This window comes from Cherax quadricarinatus, chromosome 17, assembly GCF_038502225.1.
Source record: "Cherax quadricarinatus isolate ZL_2023a chromosome 17, ASM3850222v1, whole genome shotgun sequence".
Lineage (NCBI taxonomy): Eukaryota > Metazoa > Arthropoda > Malacostraca > Decapoda > Parastacidae > Cherax > Cherax quadricarinatus.
This window is the reverse complement of record NC_091308.1, coordinates 18,622,860-18,648,217: the sequence shown is the minus strand read 5'-3', so window position 1 is coordinate 18,648,217 and position 25,358 is coordinate 18,622,860. Positions and strand designations below refer to the sequence as shown.

Here is a 25,358-nt window from a genome sequence, read left to right as displayed (position 1 = left end):
TGAAAGTAAAGCATCCAAGGAAGGTATATAAGGGGTCTGGCCAACACCTCACTATCAGATCCCACAACGGTTAAACACCTGACGCGCGCCGGCCCGACTGGACAGGTCCTTTGCACAACCAACAACAAACTATTCTACCCAAGAAAATTTTAAAAATTATTATTTGTCCAGTGTATTATTAAATTCTTCCCAAATTCTATTAATTATAAATGGATCTAATTTATATAAACCAAATGAAATATTCATATTATTGTCAAAACTGCTTTTTATGAAACAAGATTCAATTATATTCCTGTCGACCATGGACTTGCTTGATACTACTTTCTCAACTTTTTGAAAATCAATTGGATGGTTAAAATCTCTTACATGAATAAATAGAGCATTGGAATCTTGTCCAGTTCTAATGCTATATTTATGTTGTTTTAATCTTAGTTCGAGATTTTTACCAGTTTGACCGTAATAAACTTTATCGCAAATTTTACAAGGAATCTTATAGACACATCCATCAGCATTTTGGGGGGAATTCTTTATCAAAAGTTTTTTTTACTGTATCAAGATTTTTTAATACAACTTTAATATTAATATTGCATATATATATATATATATATATATATATATATATATATATATATATATATATATATATATATATATATATATATATATATATATATATATATATATATATATATATATATATATATATCTTTACTGTCTTGAGTCTCCGTCTCGCTGCATATGTGTGTATTTATATATTATACCCAACTTCAAGGTCGACCCTATAGCCATTCCCGTAGCCTAGCATCACACCGTATCCCGATAGGGTTCACTGCTCACCCGTTCCTATGAATTCACAAGATATACAAATTTCAATATTAATATTTATGTACAAGTTGAGGGAGGATACTAACCTTGAGACATTTGATGGTAAACTCCAGAAACTTTTGGCTGTCTTCAGAGAGGGAGCTTGTTGATGGTGGTAGCGTCCGGAACACATCCCATGCCTTCGTCTCCTGCACTGATCGTCGGCTGTGGGGTTAATGCACATAATGTAACTAATTACTTTTACCTTAAGAACATAGGAACAACAGAGTCTACTATGCTCTACCAGGAGCAACACTTGTAAATTTAATGATTGTAGTCATTAACTCTGTATTCCAAGTTATACTCAGTAGGGGAATTATTAAGTGGTAAACTAAGAAAGCCACTGGCAACGATACACAAAGGCTACTTACCAAAACTATCGTGCAATAGGCTACAGTAGATAAGAGAGAGTGAGACTTCATGTAGCTACTTTCATAGTATATCATTTAGCAGACTACAAGAGCCAAGGGCTCTTGTAGTCTGTTCAGCAGACTACACAACACAAAGGCACTGAACGACTGTACGAATGTTCCTTACAAAAACACAGAACAATAAGCTACAAAGAGCCGATGGTACTGATGTATTGTACAAATGGACCTTATAAGACAATGGAATCGACAGGTTGCACGAGGCTGCCATACAAAAGAAAACAATGTTTTGAAACTTTATGAACTTGAGCAATATTTCGGGTGTGACAAACATTTTTCCGACCAACATAAAATGGGTTTCTCACCATCGTAATCTTGACCGACGTAAACTGCATTGCACGATCATCCAACATAACAACTCTAAAAACGTTAATTACATATATAAGGTGCCAAGTTTAATAGTTCTTTCAACTTTCTCACGCGCGTCACCTGTTTGAGTCACATCATCCGTGACAACTTCAGAATAAGCTGAGCCTTTTTCTTGATCACTCAGTCGTAATAACACGCTAGCAAACAAATGACAGTGGCCTGCGAGTTTCAGGATTCGCTTGCCACGGGTTCGAATCCCAGCCGTTCTGTTAATTGTTTGCAATCGTGTTATTACGATTTCGTGAGTCGTGATGGTGGCTGTAAAGGGACTTTAGCTAGAGCACACCACAGCTATGCTGGTGTGGGATTCATCTGTAAGGAAAAATGCATTTGTGGTCACAGTGGTGGCCCATGCTAACATTCTTATGGTGTACAGAAATATACTTAATTGGATTAATCTTGTTAGACTCTCATGGACCAGTAGTTAACGCACTGGCCTGCAAGTTTTAGACTCTTTTGCTATGATTTCGAATTCATCCTTTTCTTTTTCGTTATAAATATCACATTAGAAATTAGTCGAAGTTATTGCGATTAATTGTAGTGCATTGTGGGAAGACCGAATGACTGAACTATTCTTTTTCTCTATGAATTATAACTTTCATACCGACCATCGTTTTCTAATTTATTCGCTCGTTATACTCTGAATAATATTCACACCATTCGCTGATTTTATACACGACATCTTTACTGTCTTGAGTCTCCGTCTCGCTGCAACATTTACAGACCAAGCCTCACACCCATACAAGTCTTGACAACATCATTTTCTCGTGCATTCGATTTCCTCCATCCAAATACATCGGATTTCTTTATTTCTACAGATTCCTAAACACTATTCGCTCGTTATTGTCTTTATCAGTTCTGTTATTTACAGACCCATCTGCTGGCACATTCATACTCCTTATAATCTGACCGTTTGTCTGATTCCTCTTGCTCGTCTCTGTGCCCATTTTTCAATTCATTCTTTTGTATATTCTTACAAACTCCTCCATAAACTGCCGCAACTTTTTTTTCGTGTGTGTGTGTGTGTGTGTGTGTGTGTGTGTGTGTGTGTGTGTGTGTGTGTGTGTGTGTGTGTGTGGTTAGCTCCTCCTCCATCCCAGACGTGAGCACAGAGTGTCATGGCCCGGAATGGCATCGAGTAAACTTTCTTTTGAATGTTTGAAAAACTGTAAGTCATTAGCAAAGAGCAACTCCCACCGTATATCACAATCATTATTATTTTACGGTCCTCCTCTTCCTTACAACCGAATCAACAAAGGTATTAAGCTATCACAGCGGGTTAAAACATCCCTTTGTAAAATCCTCTTTTGCTGGAAAACATCTTCTCTCCGACATATCCTAATCATCGCGTCACTTGGCTTATTATTATTAGCAGTAGCAGTAGTATTAGCAGTAGCAGTAGTATTAGCAGTAGCAGTAGTATTAGCAGTAACAGTAGTATTAGCAGTAGCAGTAGTATTAGCAGTAGCAGTAGTATTAGCAGTAGCAGTAGTATTAGCAGTAGCAGTAGTATTAGCAGTAGCAGTAGTATTAGCAGTAGCAGTAGTATTAGCTGTAGCAGTAGTATTAGCAGTAGTAGTAGTATTAGCAGTAGTAGTAGTATTAGCAGTAGTAGTAGTATTAGCAGTAGTAGTAGTAGTAGTAGTAGTAGTATACCAGTTAGAGTGCTGATCGACATAACTTATGTGTCAGCAGGTTCAAGTAGTAACAATAACAACACAGGTTATGGATACCAGCAGACCTTCCCACCACTAACACACACACCACTGACACCCCATGACACAGACACTGGCAGAGTTTCCCACCACTGACACACTTCATTGACGCCCCCTGACACGCACGACCACCCGTCAGTGACACGGTCCGTGTGCTCCACGCTTCTCAAGCTCCACCGTGTCACTCTCCAAGGGAAGAGGATACCTTGATATTGGTAAAAGGCTTTCAATTCAAGAAACTGGAGCTACTCTCGGTTTGTTCAGATCAATCCTGAATGCATCTCATTCCCCAGGCCCTGTATGACCCCTATGAGGTTAGCGCTCCCCATAAATGTCATAATAATAATAATAATAATAATAATAATAATAATAATAATAATATGAGTAATCATTAACTTACGTAACCCAGAGTTTTGTCTGAGAATCACTCAGCACTTCAGAGATGCACAACTGGGTATATAATGTCGTGCCGAATAGGTAAAACTGGTCATTTAGCAAGAACTTATTTAAAATCATGACCTTTCTAAAAATTTTCTTTTATACGTTTAAAGATATATTTTTTATTTATGTAATGTAAAAATTAATTATTTTGTACCAAAAGAACCTGAGAAAACTTACCCAACCTTATTACAACAAGGGCAATTTAATTTAACCTAATCCAACTAAATATATTTTAGATAAGTTTACAATAATTTAATAATAAAGAAACACAATGAAATACATTTTTCTTTAGGTTCAGAATGATTTTTGCGAAATTAGTGCATACACAAATTATCGCTTGCCTTATTCGGCAAAAAGAGTGTTGCTATTTATGCCAAAATCTCAAGTTTTACCTATTCGCCACGACATATATATATATATATATATATATATATATATATATATATATATATATATATATATATATATATATATATACACCGAGAAAAATACTCTTCTCGGCTTATACAGTATACACTTCCCTTTAGCCAGGGAGCAAAAGACTGAGACAACAGCTTATGTCTAGGACCGCCTCATCCTGTGTTTTTCAACAACATAAACAAATACGAATCGAAGGAGGATAGAGGAAATTAATATTTTTTTTGACAGTGTTCTTTAAACCACAGGAGGCGGCTGGCAGTCCCAGACACTGTCCTGGATGATCCTCACACACGGGTCGAGTCTTTACTTTAGTCCCTGTATTCTATTATTTCATATTATCCAGTTAACCCAAAGATCAGTGCTAACTACTTCTGGTAGTCGGAGTACCTAAAGCAGACAGACGTGCGACGAGGCTATTTAAAACGTAATGACGTAATAATTACTGGTAGTGCTTTAACCGCTGTTTGTATTACAAGGAGACTTACACCTCCTCTAAGCTGCAGCAAATACATTCGAGAATGGAATATATTTGTGTCAGGTTCTGAGAGAGGTTGTTATAATGAGGCCATTACTGAGGGAACGACATGTGGTCAGTGCTAGCATCTGTCACCAGGCGGCTCTTCACTCCAACTTTCACTGCCTGTCTTCTAAACTCATATTCAAATATTCCGAATAAAAAAAATGACATCCCAAATTGCAGTTAAGAAGTACCGGCGCAGCTTGTGGAAGCTGTGCAACTCTTGCACTTGACGACACAGATCTTGCCGCTGTGTGTTGATGATGTTAGTGTGTCATGGTGGTGATGTAGGAGAGTATCACTGGCACCATAGCAGATCTCTGCTTCCCAGTCAGGTTCCTGCTGTTCCACCTCTCCTACCACCCCACCCGTCTTGCTTCCATCTGGGACGTACCTGTGATTCGTCCTTCCTTACACTAAGTCGAGAGTCTCCCCAGTTGCTTATCAATCTGGTTTGAGTGGCAGATAGCGGCTACCAGTGCAGTAAAAGACACACAACATAAAGATCAAGAATTTCTCTGCATATCCTCTCCTCACGATGCTTGTCTGTCACGTGACTATGTCAACTTTTTTTTCAACCCAGGCTTGAAAATGATACTACATTATTTGTCAAATTCTTCCTTTTCAAAAATCTTCAAATATATGAGGTAGAAGATGCAACTCAAATAAAACCCATCCTCACACCATAAGTCAAAACGTTGTTTGTGTGTGTGTATGTGTATGTATATATATATATATATATATATATATATATATATATATATATATATATATATATATATATATATATATATATATATATATAAAATGAGCGGTGCACTGAGGAGACAAAGAACTTTGTCCATGAAAGCAAAGAGGGGAATGTATGAAAGTATAGTTATACCAACACTCTTTGATGGTGAGGCATGGGTGGTTAATGTTGCAACAAGGAGAAGGCTGGAGGCAGTGGAGATGTCGTGTCTGAGGGCATTGTGTAGTGTGAATATAATGCAGAGAATCCGTAGTTTGGAGATTAGAAGATGCAGAATTACCAAAAATATTATCCAGAGGGCTGAGGAGGGGTTATTGAAATGGTTTGGACATGTAGAGAGGGTAGAACGTAATAGAATGACTTCGAGAGTGTATAAATCTGTAGTCGAGGGAAGGCGGGGTAGGGGTCAGCCTAGGATAGGCTGGAGAGAGTAAAAAAGGTTTTATGTGCGAGGGGCTTGGACTTCCAGCAAGCGTGCGTGAGCGTGTTAGACAGGACTTGACGTGCTGTTGGAATGTAAGCAGGGTAATATTTATGAAGGGATTCAGGGAAACCGACAGCCGGACTTGAGTCCTGAAGATGGGAAGTACAGTGCCGGCACCCTGAAGAAGGGGTGGTAATGTTGCAGTTTGATAACTGTAGTCTAAGCATGCCTTTGGCAAGACAGTGATGGAGTGAATGATGATGAAAGTTTTTCTTTGTCGGGCCACCCTATCTTGGTGGGAAACGGCCGATGTGTTAATAAAAAATAATATACATATATATATATATATATATATATATATATATATATATATATATATATATATATATATATATATATATATATATATATATATATATATATATATATATATATATATATATATATATATATATATATATGTCGTGCCGAATATGTAAAACTGGTCAAATAGCAAGAACTCATTAAAATTTAGTCCTTTCTAAAATTTTATCTTATACGTTTAAAGATATATTTTTTTCATTAATGTTAATGAAAAAAATTTTAATTTTGCACCAAAGGAATCTTAGAAAACTTACCTAACCTTATTATAACAAGAACAATTTGTTTTAACCTAACCCAGCTAAATATATTTTAGATTTGCTTACAATAATTTAATACTAAACAAACACAGTGAAATATTTTTTTTTCGTTAGGTTCAGAATGATTTTGGCAAAATTATTGCATACATAAATTTTCACTTGTCCTATATAGCAAGATGAACGTTGCTATTTAAGCCAAGATCGCAAATTCTGCCTATTCGGCACGATATATATATATATATATATATATATATATATATATATATATATATATATATATATATATATATATATTTATATGTATGTATGTATGTATGTATGTATGTATGTGTGTGTGTGTGTGTGTGTGTGTGTGTGTGTGTGTGTGTGTGTGTGTGTGTGTGTGTGTGTGTGTGTGTGTGTGTGTGTGTGTGTACTCACCTAATTGTGGTTGCAGGGGTCGAGACTCAGCTGACTGAGGCCTTCCACTGGCTTACCCCTCCACCCCTTTAAAAATTAAGATATAATCAAGATAATCTTTGTTTACTTTACGCCCATACTGTGGCCATACAGCTAAAAGAAAAAAAATCAATGTAGTTCTCTATGCCATAGAAGAAAACGGCGGCTAGAGGGGTGACAGTATTGTCGAGCCAGTGTGTGGAGGGTGGCAGGAGAGGCTACCCAGCGACGCCATGTTCATTTATCAAGTACAGGAACTCTCCTCCACTGACGCAAAACATTTTTATGTGGATAAAATTGTAATCGATCCCCATTTTAACATTACTACATTAAGAAAGAGCTTGTAATCTAAGCTTCGAACATCAGCTGTGAAGATTTATTGTATATCTAATTATTTTCCACACTGATGCCCCCCTCTTATATTAAAACAATCTTCTCACCCACATAATAACACTCGTCTTGCCCACATAATAGCAATCATCTCACCTACAACATAACAATTCTCTAACCCTCATAATGGGTGAAATTCCACAGTCACTTAAAACGACGGATATAGCCCCACTTCATAAAGGTGGCAGCAAAACATTAGCTAAAAACTATAGACCAATAGCTCTGACGTCCCACATCATAAAAATCTTTGAAAGAGTGCTAAGAAGCTGGATTGCAAATCACCTGGATTCCCAAAATCTGCACAATCCAGGGCAACATGGGTTCAAGGCAGGTCGCTCCTGCCTCTCACAACTACTGGATCACTATGATATGGCCTTGGATGCACTGGAAGAAAATCAGAATGCAGATGTAATATACACAGACTTTCCAAAAGCATTTGACAAATGCGATCATGGCGTAATAGCCCATAAAATACGTGCTAAAGGAATAACTGGGAAAGTGGGGAGATGGATCTTCAACTTCCTAACAAATCGAACACAAAGAGTAGTGGTCAACAGAGTTAAATCGGAGGCTGCCATAGTGAAGAGCTCTGTTCCACAAAGCACAGTACTCGCCCCCATCTTATTCCTCATCCTCATATCAGACAGACAGAGATATACATCACAGCACCGTATCATCCTTTGCGGATGATACTAGGATCTGCATGAGGCTGTCATCTGCTGAGGACGCGGTTAACCTCCAAGAAAATATAAACAAAGTTTTCCAGTGGGCAACGGTAAACAATATGATGTTCAATGAGGACAAATTCCAACTACTCCGTTATGGAAAACTGGAGGAGATAATAACTAGAACAGAGTATACTACAGACTCTGGCCATACAATAGAGCGGAAAAATAATGTAAGGGACCTGGGAGTAGTAATGTCTGAGGATCTCACTTTCAAGGATCACAACAGTGCCACGATCGCACGTGCAAAGAAAATGATAGGATGGATAATGAGAACGTTCAAAACGAGAGATGCCAAGCCAATGATGATCTTTTTCAAATCACTTGTTCTCTCTAGGCTGGAATACTGCTGTACATAACATCTCCATTCAATGCAGGTGAAATCGCAGATCTAGAGAGTGTACAGAGATCCTTTACTGCACGCACAAGTTCTGTCAAGCACCTTAACTACTGGGAACGCTTGGAAGCACTTGACTTGTACTCGTTGGAACGCAGGAGGGAGAGATATATCATAATCTACACTTGGAAAATCCTGGAAGGAATGGTCCCAAATCTGCACACAGAAATCACTCCCTACGAAAGTAAAAGACTGGGCAGGCGATGCAAAATGCCCCAGATAAAAAGTAGGGGCGCCATTGGTACACTAAGGGAAAACACCATAAGTGTCCGGGGCCCAAGACTGTTCAATAGCCTCCCATCAAGCATTAGGGAAATTGCCAATAAACCCCTGGCTGCCTTCAAGAGAGAGCTGGACAGATACCTAAAGTCAGTGCCGGATCAGCCGGGCTGTGGCTCGTACGTTGGACTGCGTGTGGCCAGCAGTAACAGCCTAGTTGATCAGGCCCTGATCCATCGGGAGGCCTGGTCATGGACCAGGCCGCGGGGGCGTTGATCCCCGGAATAACCTCCAGGTAACCTCCAAGTAACCTCCAGGTATGAGAGTCCTTTCACTCGTATAAAATCTCTCTCAATCAAGTAATAACACTTCACTCACAAATATTCCAGCTTCTCAGACTCTCTTCCTTTGTCTGGTGTGTTTCCCCAACTTCAAAATGTCTTCTTGCACATTCTGATATCCTTCACATGTTGCACATGCTGGACCACATAATTTATTCGCCATTTCTCTTCAGCCTCGGCTATTCCACACCCCCCACCAAGGTTTTCATGTATAACCTGAGAACTCTCCGTGTGATCGGGTTCAGATTTTTCATCGCCGGTGCACTCTAACCAGAGCAAGGTTCATACAAGTTTTGTCACGTGCTGGTGCCCTCTGAGCAGGTTCATGTAGACCATTCTCTCTGATGCACCTTAAACTTAAACACTGGTGTGGTGTGTCTTGCCTAAAAGAAGGTTTAGACTATTTGGATTCTGCAAATGCCAATTTTCCTATTTTATATTAAAATAGTGTACTATTGTCTCCATAAAATAATTATACCTCTTCTGAAAGGTTTCAATTTTTATAGGCCGTTGAACCTAATGAACAAGTTGACACCCGGTAACTACTGGCACACACAGGTGACCTCTGTCAGTTTTATATGGACATTTCCAAATTTTTGTTTCCTGCGATAGTTTGATGATGCCTCTTCTGATAGGCTTCAGACTTTCAACAGTGGCGTGTGCTTCCTAGAATACTCAAAGATATTATTGTATTTTTCCTTGAAATAACTTGAGTTTGCCTTTTACGAACGCCTTAAATATCAGCTGATCCATTTTATTAAAAGGAAAATCCCTTTTGTATCCAAAAGGGATTATCCTCAAGGAAATAAACTGTTAGAAGTTTAAGGAAATGAGTCTAACAAACTTGGCGGAAAGGACAAGATGGGGACATGATTACTGTATATAAAATCTTAAGAACTGATAGAGCAAATGGGGACAAATTGTTTGAATTAAGAGGACCAGGATCAAAGGGACACAGGTGGAAGCTGAAGATACAGACGAGTCATGAGGATGAGAGTATTTCTTTAGTGTCAGGATGGTTAAGAAGTGGCAGTGGTGGAGGCAAACACAATATACAACTTCAAAAGCAAATACGTGACATGCCCAAAGAGGCCATAATATCTCTCTCTCTCACACACACACCTCTTTGTTCTTTGTAAGCGGTTCATTCAAATTATTACCAAAATCTTTACCTGTCTTCATGTGTTACACTCAGAGTTATCCAACCTTGGTTCATTGTAAAATCCTGGCTCTTACAGTGTCCTTATGGTATTTTGTACCACTTGATATGGTATACCACGTACCCCCCAACTCAGAATGGGACCTAAACCAGTCCACCAAGACCCAGAAACCTATTGACTGCTAGGTAAACAGGAACAACAGATATTATTATATTAACAGCTGACAGACTCTACAACAAGATTCATCAAGACTGAGGGACTGAAAACCTTAAGCTACCACCTCACATCTCCCACCGTCTCCAATAATTGTTCTCTTCACTGGATTGATAAAGCCGCTGTTAGGCAAAACGTTAACACAGTAAAGATACCCAAGTGTTGCACATGTGTCTTGTTCATCTACCTGGAACAACACGTGTAAAGAGAGGTGGTCATGCGTGACACGGGAAACACATGTATCCAAGGATCACACGTCACAGAGAATACAGTTATGCTCAAGGAAGGGCCAGGTCCTGAGTACAACCTGAAGAGCTCCTGACCAAACACCTTCAAAGAATCCTTTGTCTGCAGAGAGTCCTTCTGCTCTCTCCCAGGATACTCGACACCCATAACAAGCTAGCACTCTCTCACGACTCAAGAAAATCTCTTTCAGAACACCTTACAAGATATGAGCTCTCAGTTCTCTCTCTAAAAAAAAAATTTCTTTCATAGCAACATCTCACAAGCTGTGAACTCAAGGAAGGTCATAAAAATATGAGTAACATTTTACGATATGTGAGTTCCTGGGAATCTTAAGTGCCACCTTACAAGATGTGAGTTCACATAGCTCTTAAAAACTTTCAGAGAATCGTCTCACAAAAACTGAGTTTCCTGGAAGTATTTCCCATCATATGGAAAGTCTTAATGGGCCCATTCTGTGAGAATAATACATACGTCTACACTCGCCACACTTCTGTACCTCCACAAATCTTAGTGTTGCTGCGGCTAGGTACTAAGACACGTAATGCATAGCAAGACTTCACACGACGTTTGGCTCACGACCGAGTTTTACCAAGTCTGCAGAAAACCTGTGCGAAACATCGCCTAAGTCTTGCTCCACATAACATGAGATTACAGCCACTTGTCAGCTTATTCCCCGTAATGATGAAGGAAAAAAAGTGTTCATCAAGCTTTTATTTTGACATCTTGTCTAAAGTTTTACTTCCAGCTTGTTGTCTCAGCCACCAGCGCTGCAGGAGGTGTGTTGCAGAGAGTGACACACGGTACCTAATGTCATTATCCATTGGGAAGACACTAAGCATCGGTATATGTTGTCCTGGCAATGCTGGGAGAAGCTAATCACTTATCGTTGGTTCCTATCGCCCTTCTGATAGCTCCTATCGTGTGCTCTCACTAGAGAGTGAACACACGAATTCTCCCCGGCGGGGCACAGAGTGCGCCTGCTTAAAGTGCTGTCTACTTGAGCAGAAATAAATTAGGATGTAGCTGAACAAACTAACAGACAAGCGCAGTAACGCTACAACTAAACAAACAACGGAGTTTTACAGTCACTTACCGACCCTTACAGTTACTGACTGAATTTTATACTTACTGAACCTTACAGTTACTGACCTTTACAGTTACTCACTTTTACAGTTACTTGTGAACCGTACTGTCATTTAGGGCACGAGTTAAGACACGGTAAGCGGAAGGCAAGTGGAAGGCAGGTGGATATTGTGAGTGGAAGACAAATTGAAGGTAAGTGGAAATCAAATGGAATGAAAGTGGAATGTAAGTAAAAAGTCAAGTGGAAGGCAAGTGACTGAAAGTAAAAGGCCAGTGGAAGGCAAATGCAGGGAAAGTGGAAGGTAAGTGAAATGAAAGTGGAAGGCAAGTGGTCAGGCAGACGGTGAACGGCAGAGCAAGCAACAGAAGCAGACACATGGCAGACTCACCTGCCACTGTAGATGTCCTGATTCATGGGAGAGTTCTCATCGTCAGAGAACTCTGCGTCACTCGTCTCCCCCAGAGGCATCTGCAGGTGCACTGGCGGAGGCATCCTGTGGAAGAAACATCGCTCGTTATTACTGAAGAAGCAACAGGTCAGAAACATCAGTTGTTACCACTGACTTAGTACAACTAAAGAGGCAGCAGGTCAGTGGATTACGAGAGGCAGTGAGAGAGGATCTGCAACATATTATTGGGGACAGGAGAGCTGTCAGAACCGGTGCTTTATAAAGTCAGTGACTCGATGTGGTTCTAGACAGAGGAGAAATATTGGCACACTGAAAGCTTAATTAACGCCTGTATCTTTCTTTCAAGGGATGTTAGTAGCCTGGGAAACTGTAAATGTACGAGGTAGCAGGCAACACTAACAGACCTACATTTCGCTGTCACTAGCATTCATATACTGCAAAGCAACAGAAAACACCGATTTGACATAGAGTTGGTGCGCAAGTTTCTCATTCACCAGACACAGTCCAGACTGGCCCTGTGCAGCAGCTGTGCAGCTGAGCACAGATACAATTGGTAGAGTAAGATTTCTAAAAACAACATAGTCTAGATTCTCCTACACCACTTACTAACATTCGCTTTTGGAACTGTTTTAGAAGCGGCACGAATCGACAAGAAGCCTTTACTTAACACCTCCAGCTATTGCAACACAGTGACACATCAGACCGTTCAACTTAGTTGAATGGCTATACCCTGGCCGGTGGTCACAGAAAAACGATACAAAATACGGTTGACTGTGACACAGCAGTATGCCCACCCCATTATTGGATCTTCTGCTTACACTAGTCGCGTCTTTGTTAGTGGGAAGAAAGAAGCGAAACCTCTGAAGTTGTTAATGAAATTACCTCCGTTCAGTGACAATCATCCCATCCTCGATCTCACTGAACGAGAGGAGGGGGTTCGAATCCCCCCACATGTTCTGTGATTTGTTTGTACTCGTGTTATTATGATTTCATGAGTCATGTGGCCACTACTAGGTAGTGATACTCTTTTTTTTATGGAGGTGTAAACCATAGCTGGGGTAGACCAGCGGACTGGGAACCAACTACGTGCTAGGAAATGCTTGTTATGTTTCCTAACGAATGAATCATCACCATAATTTATGCTACAATAGACTGGTCGTTAATCTATTAAATAAGATTATATAGTTAGCTTGTTTAAATCCCCGATCATTCATACGGGATATATACATCGTGATGTGTATGTCTCTGTGTAACACCGTTAGAGACACTTTCAGTGTCTATAGGACACTGTGAGACTGTTGTATTCTAAGATTAGCCTCAGACACGTACAATATAATTATGAGAGCATGCAAGGGATACACTGTTCTGAAGTTGGTGAGAGCAAGAGCTACGGTAGCAGCTCTAAGATTACATATTTCTATAGAGGTGAGAAACAAGTGAGCAGTGAATTATATTCTGCACTGTAAGATACTACCAGACATTGTGGGTACACTTCTTAACACAAAAACCAGAAATTATTGTAGTTGTAAGGGACTTAAATGTACATGTTGTACAAAGTACACGTAAAGCTGTAACAGAAACTCGTTTCGGGGTTTTTGACCAAATAAATATATAAAAATTTCATTTAATTTTATGGACTATTTTTTTTTTTGCCGTTTAAAACTAAGACATTTGAATCATAATAGCAACTGTACCTCAAAATAAAGCATTAAAAAATATTGACAATATAACTGTACCAATAAAGCGTGATAATAAAAGCAATAAAATAGAAGCGGCTGGTGGTAAGGCGAGCGATGAGACAAGATGTTGTGACAACGATCGCTGAGAGAGTTGATCGCCAGTTACCTGTACGAACTTACTGTCCCCGCCCTGGCTCACACCGTGCCTGCCACCAGTGACCACAAACACGCCTTCAGTATTGCTAACATCAGTATTGCTAACATTCAGGCTACCTACAGACACCACTGCCAGTGGCTAGACAGACACCACTGCCGTCGGTTAGACACAGACACCACTGCCGGTGCTAGACAGAGACACCACTGCCGGTGGCTAGACACACACACCACTGCCGGTGACTAGACACAGACACCACTGCCGGTGCTAGACAGAGACACCACTGCCGGTAGCTTGACACAGACACCACTGCCGGTGGCTAGACACACACACCACTGCCGGTGACTAGACACAGACACCACTGCCGGTGCTAGACAGAGACACCACTGCCGGTGCTAGACAGAGACACCACTGCCGGTGGCTAGGCACAGACACCACTGCCGGTGGTTAGGCACAGAATCCACTGTCGGTGGCGGTGGCTAGCCACCACTGCCGGTGGCTAGACACAGGCACCACTGTCGGTGGCTAGACCCAGACACTACTGCCAATGGCTAGACACAGACACCACTGCCGGTGGTTAGACACAGACACCACTGCCGGTGGCGGTGGCTAGCCACCACTGCCGGTGGCTAGACACAGGCACCACTGCCGGTGGCTAGACACAGACACCACTACCGGTGACTAGACACACACCACTGCCGGTGGCTAGACACAGACACCCTGTCAGTGTCTAGACATAGACACCACTGCCGGTGCTAGACACAGACACCACTGCCAGTGGCTAGACATAGACACCACTGCCGGGGCCTAGACACAGACACCACTGCCGGTGGCTAGACAGACACCGCTGCAGGTGCTAGACACAGACACCACTGTCGGTGGCTAGACACAGACACCATTGCCTGTGGCTAGACACAGACACCACTGCCGGTGGCTAGACACAGGCACCACTGCCGGTGGCTAGACACAGACACCACTGCCGGTGACTAGACACACACCACTGCCGGTGCTAGACACAGACACCACTGCCAGTGGCTAGACATAGACACCACTGCCGGTGCTAGACAGACACCACTGCCGGTGCTAGACACAGACACCACTGCCGGTGGCTAGACAGACACCGCTGCTAGACACAGACACCACTCGGTGGCTAGACACAGACACCACTGCCGGTGCTAGACACAGACACCACTGTCGGTGGCTAGACACAGACACCACTGTCGGTGGCTAGATACAGACACCACTTCCGGTGCTAGACACAGACACCACTGCCAGTGGTTAGACACAGACACCACTGCCGGTGGCGGTGGCTAGATACAGACACCACTGCCGGTGGCGGTGGCTAGATACAGACACCACTGCCGGTGGCAGTGGCTAGCCACCACCGCCGGTGGCTAGACAAAGGCACCACTGCCAGTGGCTAGATACAGACACCACTGCCAGTGGCTAGACAGACACCACTGCCGGTGCTAGACAGACACCACTGCCGGTGCTAGACACAGACACCACTGCCGGTGGCTAGACAGACACCGCTGCTAGACACAGACACCACTCGGTGGCTAGACACAGACACCACTGCCGGTGCTAGACACAGACACCACTGTCGGTGGCTAGACACAGACACCACTGTCGGTGGCTAGATACAGACACCACTGCCGGTGTTAGACACAGACACTACTGCCGGTGCTAGACACAGACACCACTGCCAGTGGCTAGACATAGACACCACTGCCGGTGGCTAGACATAGACACCACTGCCGGCGGTTAGACACAGACATCACTGCCAGTGGCTAGACATAGACACCACTGCCGGTGCTAGACAGACACCACTGCCGGTGCTAGACACAGACACCACTGCCGGTGGCTAGACAGACACCGCTGCTAGACACAGACACCACTTGGTGGCTAGACACAGACACCACTGCCGGTGGCTAGACACAGACACCACTGCCGGTGCTAGACACAGACACCACTGTCGGTGGCTAGACACAGACACCACTGCCTGTGGCTAGACACAGACACCACTGCCGGTACTAGACACAGACACCACTGTCGGTGGCTAGATACAGACACCACTGTCGGTGGCTAGACACAGACACCACTGTCGGTGGCGGTGGCTAGCCACCACTGCCGGTGGCTAGACACAGGCACCACTGCCGGTGGCTAGACACAGACACCGCTGCCGTTGACTAGACACACGCCACTGCCGGTTGCTAGACACAGACACCCTGTAAGTGGCTAGACATAGACACCACTGCCGGCGGCTAGACACAGACACCACTGCCTGTGGCTAGACACAGACACCACTGCCGGTACTAGACACAGACACCACTGTCGGTGGCTAGATACAGACACCACTGCCGGTGCTAGACACAGGCACCACTGCCAGTGGTTAGACACAGACACCACTGCCGGTGGCGGTGGCTAGATACAGACACCACTGCCGGTGGCGGTGGCTAGATACAGACACCACTGCCGGTGGCGGTGGGTAGCCACCACCGCCGGTGGCTAGACAAAGGCACCACTGCCAGTGGCTAGATACAGACACCACTGCCAGTGGCTAGACAGACACCACTGCCGGTGCTAGACACAGACACCGCTCCCGGTGGCTAGACACAGACACCACTGCCGGTGGCTAGACACACACACCACTGCCGGTGTTAGACACAGACACCACTGCCGGTGCTAGACACAGACACCACTGCTAGTGGCTAGACATAGACACCACTGCCGGTGGCTAGACACTGACACCACTGCCGGTGGCTAGACACAGACACCACTGTCGGTGCTAGACACAGACGCCACTGTCGGTGGCTAGACACAGACACCACTGCCTGTGGCTAGACACAGACACCACTGCCTGTGGCTAGACACTGACACCGCTGTCGGTGGCTAGACACAGACACCACTGCCTGTGGCTAGACACAGACAGCACTGCCGGTGGCTAGACACAGACAGAAGATTCCAGGCCAACAAATAGAACCGCAAGACCTCAAATAATTGAAGACATACTATGGACAACGGACCCCCAAACAGGAGACGTAAAGGACAGCGGTACAATAAGAAGAAGAGAAGTAGAGGCCCACGGGACACAAGATAGTAAAACTCCACGAAGATGGCAGTAAAAAATAGACCAAAGACGTTTCGCCTGCCAGTGGCTTTATCAGTTCAATACAGAGGTTACTTGAAGGTGTTGAAACTGGAGACAGTAGAAGACGAGGTAATCAGTCCCTCAGCCTAGCCTTAGATGAAGATGTTCACCACTGTAGTCCTGATGAATCTGAGGCGGCACAGACTGGAAGATTGTCACTCATACAGGAGTCACATGAGGTGCACTAATTGAAGGTATCGTTACTGTGGGCGGTAGCCCATAGTGGAAGTAGGTCATGCCCAAGAATTGGGTCAGAAGTTTGCATACAAGCCGTAGAAGGTATTGTCTGTACCAAGATTCCTTGGCGTTGCTCTGTCAGACAGGATAATACATGTGACTTTTATAAGCCACCATCTTCGTGCCTATGCCTCAGATTTATCAAGTTTACGGTGGTTGGACACCAGCTAGGCAGAGGGACTGATTACCTCGTCTTCTACTGTCTCCAGTTTCAACAACTTAGCTCGATCGCTAGCGCACTTATTCCACTCACTGAGGTCCGGAGTTCGAATCTCCTCCGGTACGGCTGGAAAACATTAGGGACGCGTTTCCATTAGCCACCTGCTGTCACTGTTCACCCGTCAGTAAACTGGGCACCTGGAAGTTAGTCCACTTGTGTGGGTTGCATCCTGGGACAAAACTGACCTAATTTGCCTGAAATGCTCTGCATAACAAGTGGCTTTCTATATAGTAGTATGTCACTGATGTCAGCTAGGACTGTATACCTTGTACATGTACTTGTAGTAAATAAAGATATTATTATTATTAATTTATTTTTAATGAAAAACTGGTTGGAAAAGCGTCGTCAGAATTAAGATATCCAGATGGTGCACATGTGTTATACATCTCGTCGATATTGTATACCATTACTGCTACCATACCATGACAGCGAGAACAAACGATATAAAAATCTTTGAATGATTGCTGAGATTGCTAAACACATGGAATCACAACATTTACACAACCCAGTACAACAAGGAGGTAAGACCATGACTCTCCTGCCTCTCACAACTAGATCACCACTATATGGCTTGTAAGACACTGTGTAACATACAAAATACGGAAGTAATAGGCACAAATTTTGGGGAAGTCTTCGACAACTGTGATCACGGTGTAAGACACAATTCATACCAAATAAATAAATACGACAATGGACATACGGATCTTCACCTTTTTTTTTTTTTTTGCAAACCGGATCGAAAGATTAATGATCAGTAAATTCTAGTCAGAGGTCTAGCCAGTGAAAAGTTTTGCTGCTCAAGGTAATTTACTCGTCTATATCATTGCTGTCCTTTTCACCTCTGACATATAAATACATAAATCATAACACCGTAATATCCTTCGTAGACAATAATAAGAATTTTAAGAGAGCGCCATTCATCAAGGACACAGCAAACCTTAATTAAATATGACAAAATCAATGTCTTCGAGTGGGCCGTGTAAAATAATGCGATGTTCAACGAGGATATATTTCTGCCGCCCTGTTCTGGAAAACCCCAATAAGAAAAATCTAGAACAAAGTACAGAATGGAATCTAACCGCTCCATTGAGTGGAAATGGAATGTAAGAGTCTTACCTTCTGGGAAGATCTTACGTTGGAGAAGCATAACAGGAAAATTATAGGCTAGATAACAAGACCCTTCAAATTAAGATAACAAATCAGTAACGATGCTCTTCATGAGGCTTGTGCACTCTAGAGTAGGAGTGTCCAGCCGGAGGTGCACGCGCGTCCCTCAGGGGTGCACGCGCCCCTCGGGGGTGACTGGAACCTCAACAGAGGCTACATGAAAGCTCTCTAGGATACAATACTATTTTTTTTTGGTAAATGAATATTTATTAATTCTGCTTAAAAAAAATACATGTCGATAAGTTATGGAACATGTTATGAGTGAATGATGATAAATAAAACTTAACTTTAAACCAAATAAGCTTCCGGTGGCTCAGGAAGCTGGAGCTCGCTGCTTCAAATTGTTCGTAAGTAAAATGCAATAATAGAAGTCTCACTCAACATTTTTTTTCTGGTAAGACTAAGTAATTTACATGTTTTAAGGCAGGTGATGTTGCAGATGAACGAAATTCACAGAAAAAAATCAATGCCTGCATCAATTCAACTAAATACCTGAATTATAGGAAGCGACTTGTATCCCTCAAACTTATCAGTGATGAGAGAACAATAGCATAATTTACACATAAAAAAATCTCAAGGAACTGGTTCTAAACTTGCAGTATGAAATTATTGCTTACAAGAGCACTTTCAACATTGCAGGAGTGCAACAGTACACTAAGAAATATCACAAACGGTATAAAGGAATCTAAGATTTTTCAGTGTTTTTTTTTTTTCATGTGAGTGAAATTGTTAACGATCCTTGTCTTTTAAAGGAAACCTGACAAGATCCTCTATGCACGAGACAGTGCATGAGATAGGGAACGAATTTGGGCACGAATTTGGGCTTGTGGCAGCAAGCATTAACCAAGGTCGCCAATCAGAGAGCCTCACCTGAGACCTGGCCGTGGGGGGCGATGATCCCCAGACACATCAACAGGTGCCATGATAGACACAACACGCTTGGATATGGTATTGAGAGCTTCTTCGATAGACACAACCCACCATGACGTACTGGGTGAGTCAGTGGGAAACATTGGTAAACACTGGGAGCGAGTGTTTGAGCTTATCTCGGCAAGACTGGATCTTCATCAATATAATGTCACACATACCACGGACAGATACAGTGTCGAAAAGAGGGAAAACTGAAAGAAATATACTTATACATAATACTGAAAAAAAAATACAGGACTAGCTTTGGGCGGAAAGTTGCAAATGCAGTTTTTTTTTTTTTTTTTGCAGATCAGAGCAGAGGTGTACCCTTGCTCGGCAGGCAGAGTGCCAGCAACAACAAGCAAGATATTACGATCTCCATTATGAGGTACAGAGGATCATCTGGTATTTAATAAGTGTTTCGCCAAGTCAGTGTTACCGGGTGAAGCCAGGTAAAATGTATACCAGTGTGCTTGTGCTAGGAGTCAATACTGCTGGTGCTCAGACACAGACATAGCTGATTCTATGGTCCCAGCAAGAAGCTAAAGTTGACTTCTAGTTCCATTGATGTACCTTCTCTATTTAAGAATTTAAATACCAAAATTGTATTTAAAAATCTCGTTTTTGCCACAAATCCGCGAAAATCAGTGTGAACCTAACGAATAAATATATATATCACTGATTTTACTGCAGTTTTATGATCCTAGCAGCCAAGACTATGGCTCAAACATAGACATATGCAGCTGAAATTATGTTCTAGTAATCAAGGTTGGCGCTCATGTACAGGAAGGCTATAGTCCTACTATGACAAAGTATAAATTGTTTTATAATTTTAGGCGACTAAAATTTACATTCAAGGCATCAAGGCACTGCCCGATGAAGGGTCCACAGACCTCTGGATTCTAGGATACACTTCCCCGCCCATCTCTACGTCAGGAGGAAATCCCGAGGAAGGCACGAGGTGTTTGGCAATAGTTTTACTGGTTAATGCCGTCCCAGAGTGGGTTAGTGTCGTCCCAGGGTGGGTTAGTGTTGTCCTAGAGTTGGTTAATGTCGTCCCAGGGTGGGTTAATGTCGTCCCAGGGTGAGTTAGTGTCGTCCAAGGGTGGGTTAATGTCGTCCCAGGGTGAGTTAGTGTCGTCCTAGGGTGGGTTGGAGGAGTCGTAATACTGTTATAGGAAATGGTCGAGGCGGGACGATAAGGTCAAGACGGTGGGAAGGGCAGACTCGCCGGCCCAGACACTCTTGTCCGCTCCCTGACATTTCCTGCCTAGAATGTTACCTTGCTTCACGCCGGAACTCACACATAATAATATAATATCTTTATTTATACAAGTACATGTACAAGGTATACAGTCCTAGCTGACATCAGTGACATACTACTATATAGAAAGTCGCTTGTTATGCTGAGCATTTCGAGCAAATTAGGTCAGTTTTGTCCCAGGATGCGACCCACACCAGTCGACTAACATCCAGGTACCCATTTTATACTGATGGATGAACAGGGACAGCAGGTGTCTTATAGAAACATCCCTGACGTTTTCCAGCCGTACCGGAGATTCGAACTCCGGACCTCAGTGTGTGAGCTGAGTGCGCTAGTGTTCGAGCCACGGGACTCCTTGTTCTATTCCATAGCGCTAACGTTGTGATTTCTACAATGTTACATTGTTTCACGTTGTACGTCATACAAGAAGAAAAAGAACAAAAACAACAACAACAACAATAAGAACAACAACGACAACAATAACAGCAACAACAGAGGAAGAGGAGTGAGAGATGTGTTAGAAATGTTTCACATCTGAGACAGCTCAACATTGCCGGCATGAGAACATTTCCTCATTAGTGTCGTAATATAGACGCTTTACATTAAATAATGACTCATGAAATCGTAATGACACGATTGCAAACAAACCATAACACAGGCGGGGTTAGAGCCCGCGATCAGAGGCGTCCACACCACCGTATGTCCTTCGATGGCGGATACAACATCTAGCTTGGCTGGATGCGCCATCGTTAAGGATTGTGTGGTCTAGTGGTCTAAAGCGTCATGCGTTTTCGCTTACCATGAGGCGGCCAAAACAGCATGGGTTCGACTCATTGGCTAGTGCAGTGTTGTTATTGATAAATATATATAATTTAATTTAGCCTAATCCAACTAAATATATTTTAGATAAAGTTACAATAATTTAATAATAAATAAATACAATGAAATATATTTTTTTCGTTAAGTTCAGAATGATTTTTGCGAAATTATTGAATTCACAAATTTTCGCTTGCCTTATTCGGCAAGAAGAGCGTTGCTATTTAAGCCAAAACCGCAAGTTTTACCTATTCGGCACGACATACTTATATATATACCTCACGGTGTATACTCACTGAGAGATTCACACCGCTTGGTATATATACACACACTGATATGCACGCCCCTCAGTTTATATACCCTAAGAGATGCACACCTTTCAGTGTATATACACTGAGACACATACACACACACCTCAGTATAAGTACACTGCGCGTACCAACAGGAGATAGTACCTCACTTCAGGTGCGTCAAATGCCAGGCTGAAGTGGTGGTGACGACGGTGGGCACACACAAGGCTGTCTCTCACCTTTCTGAAGTTGATGTACAGGTTTTTGTGACAGCATTCTGATGGGATTAGTTTATGTCCGACCTCTCAACAGCTGTGTCCGACCTCCCAGCAGCTGTGTCCTACCTCCCAGTAGTTGTATCCGACCTCCCAGCAGCTGTGTCCGACTTCCCAGCAGCTGTGTCCTACTTCTCAGTAGTTGTATCCGACCTCCTAGCAGCTGTGTCCAACCTTTCAGTAGTGGTGTCCGACCTCCCAGCAGCTTAGCCCAACCTATTAGTAATTGTGTCCGACGTCACAGCAGCTGCGTCCGACCTCTCAGTAGTTGTGTCCGACCTCCCAGCAGCTGTGTCCGACCTCCCAGCAGCTGAGTCCGGCCCCTCATTCTTTGTGCAAGGCCTCCCAACAGTTGTGTCCGGCCTCCCAGCAGATGTGTCTAGCCTCCCAGCCCCTGTGTCCACCTTCCCTCACCACTTGTGTCCGGCCTCCATCTCCTCTTGCGTTCAGGGTAAAGCGCTAAACCCGTGTGGACTAATCAGCTCAAGAATTGCTGGAGTATCAAGCCTAGAAGATCGCGAGAGAGACGCTACCAAACTGTACTCGCCTAATACTTGATTTAGGTGGTGAGTGAGTCTCTCTCCAGCTTCATCACACATGAAAATACGTGCTGTATGTGGGAGTACTTGGTGTACATGGGAGTATATATGGTGTACATGGGAGTATGTGGTCAAGCCAGACAACAGAGGAACCCACAGTACATATATTTCAAGGGTATCTGCTAAGGACTCTATGTTCACCTTAAATTCTACATGGTAAGAATATTTGTATGATAAGGCTCTACACAAAGCGAAACCTCGTTGTTATAAGTGCCTGTGCTGCAGATTGCGTCTCTGTGTCCATAGCTGAGCTTCGGATACTTATGTGAGGTTTCATAGCCACGGTGAGAACCAACACGTTCAAGGAAGACCGCCTTTTACCGGAAAGAGAGAGACGTGAACACCTCCATCCACTTCCTCTTTGTGTGTCCTCCAGAACTGGTGCATACAGTTAAGAATGAACTCTACCCTTCCAAGCCTTGCTACAGCGCCTACCTTATCTTCCAACGGACACCTCGCTCCGTTGAAAAATAAGTTTCCCTTGTTAAGTTTAAGGGCTTCGACGGCTTAAGTCGTATAAGTTGTCATTGAGGTTGTTAAAAGCCTCTACGGCATGAGCAGTAAAGAACCCGACCTCCCGCCTCCCGGGGATTAGAGAGTTCTCCATCACGGCCGTATGAATTCTTTGGTAATGTTATTGTTTTTTTACTTTAAGGGATACGATGGCTTGAGCTGTTGGTTGGTAAGTTGTTGCTATTTAGTTTAAGGTCTACGACGGTTTGAGCCGTATGAGTTCCGCTGGAAGATAAGGTACTGATTTCAGGAGCTACAACGGCTTGAGCCGTATGCATCACGCCAGAAGATAACCTTTCTGCTCAAACAGTTGAAAGTACGCCAACCTCCAGCGGAAACAGGTATCTTGGGCCGAACAGGCAAACTTGACGACAAATATTAGCCATGGGCGATGTTGCAAGCCATCCATGATTGTGTAAGATACTAGTGGACGTTAAGCAAGCAAGCAAGCAAGCCACCCACGCCCGGGAGGGCAGGTGCGCCATCCACTAGAGCCACCCAAAAAATTTCGGGTGGTGCAGCGTACGCGAGGGCCACTCACACTCCCTGGGTGGCACCACACTCAACCTGCTGTTACCTCCTCACTCCTCAGTTCAAATCATGTTGAAACAATAAAAATACATTATTTTATTGCTACAACATTTCCAGAGTATCCCTTCCAAGAAGTAATGACAATGGTGGCCGACATAGCCAGAACCATGAAGATCACGCTTCAGGCAGCTGACATAGCCAGAACCATGAAGGCAGCTGACATAGCCAGAACCATGAAGGCAGCTGACATGGTCAACAAGAACCATGAAGGTCACAAGTGACTCACCAGAGACCGACAAATTTATTTCCTTATAGTTTCGGTCACTGTAAATAGTCAAGATTTTTTATATTATTATTATTATTATTATTATTATTATTATTATTATTATTATTATTATTATTATTATTATATTGTATATGAAGCACTAAGCTCGCTTGAGCAACTCAGAACAAGGAGATACAGAGGTTGGAGCCTCTGTACAATAATAAGGAGAATGACTCGCTGCCTAACTGTATTTCCCTATCTCCACGTGGGTTTAGAGCTTCGTCGCATCATCACACAAACCTAGCTTCCTTCTTGTTATAAGTTATCCTAGAACTGGTGTGTCTGGTTTCTTGATCTGAAGATCTATCGATTACACGATGGACATTAAAACTGCCATATTAGGTTCTTGATGAAGTCAGGCATACATTAATCACTAAAACAATGGAATTAATGTGAACTCTTAAGGATACACAACGAGGGATGCACACCTCTCAGTTATCCTAGAAAGTATTCAGACCACTAGCTGTATTCTAATGTACCGTTAAATGTTAGTCATCTCTCCGGTTCTCAGAAATTACAGCAAGCATCCTGACGGTGCCGGAGGTGCGTGCAGACTCTCAGTGTGAAGACTAAATGTTACAACACCGTGGCTCTACAACAGTTCACAACACCGTGGCTCTACAACAGTTCACAACACCGTGGCTCTACAACAGTTCACAACACCGTAGCTCTACAACAGTTCACAACACCGTCGCAGCAACAGTTCACAACACCATGGCTGCAACAATTCTCAACACCGTGGCTGCAACAGTTCACAACACCGTCGCAGCAACAGTTCACAACACCGTGGCTGCAATAATTAACAACACAGTGGCTGCAATAATTCACAATACCGTGGCTGCAACAATTCACAATACCGTGGCTGCAACAATTCACAACACAGTGGCTACAACAATTCACAACACAGTGGCTGCAACAATTCACAATACCGTGGCTGCAACAATTCACAACACAGTGGCTACAACAATTCACAACACCGTGGCTACAACATCATGAAATTCAATGAAGCTAAACTAGTTATTAAAGAAGACGACTTAAGACGGAGAAAATGCATTGA

The 25,358-nt window shown here is 43.0% G+C and overlaps 1 protein-coding gene across 9 annotated transcripts in view; it reads right to left on the bottom strand.

Annotated features, from left to right (window-relative positions):
- kkv (hyaluronan synthase-like protein kkv) overlaps positions 1-25,358 on the bottom strand; it is a 176,435-nt gene that overhangs the window by 100,264 nt on the left and 50,813 nt on the right. For all 9 annotated transcript variants that reach the window (XM_070085821.1, XM_070085822.1, XM_070085823.1 and 6 more), the window contains exons 2-3: positions 12,151-12,255; positions 912-1,029 (exon numbers count right to left, since the gene is read on the bottom strand). In XM_070085821.1, coding sequence (XP_069941922.1) covers positions 912-1,029; positions 12,151-12,254 — 222 coding nt within the window. In that variant the 5' untranslated portion in view covers position 12,255. The remainder of the gene's footprint in view (positions 1-911; positions 1,030-12,150; positions 12,256-25,358) is intronic.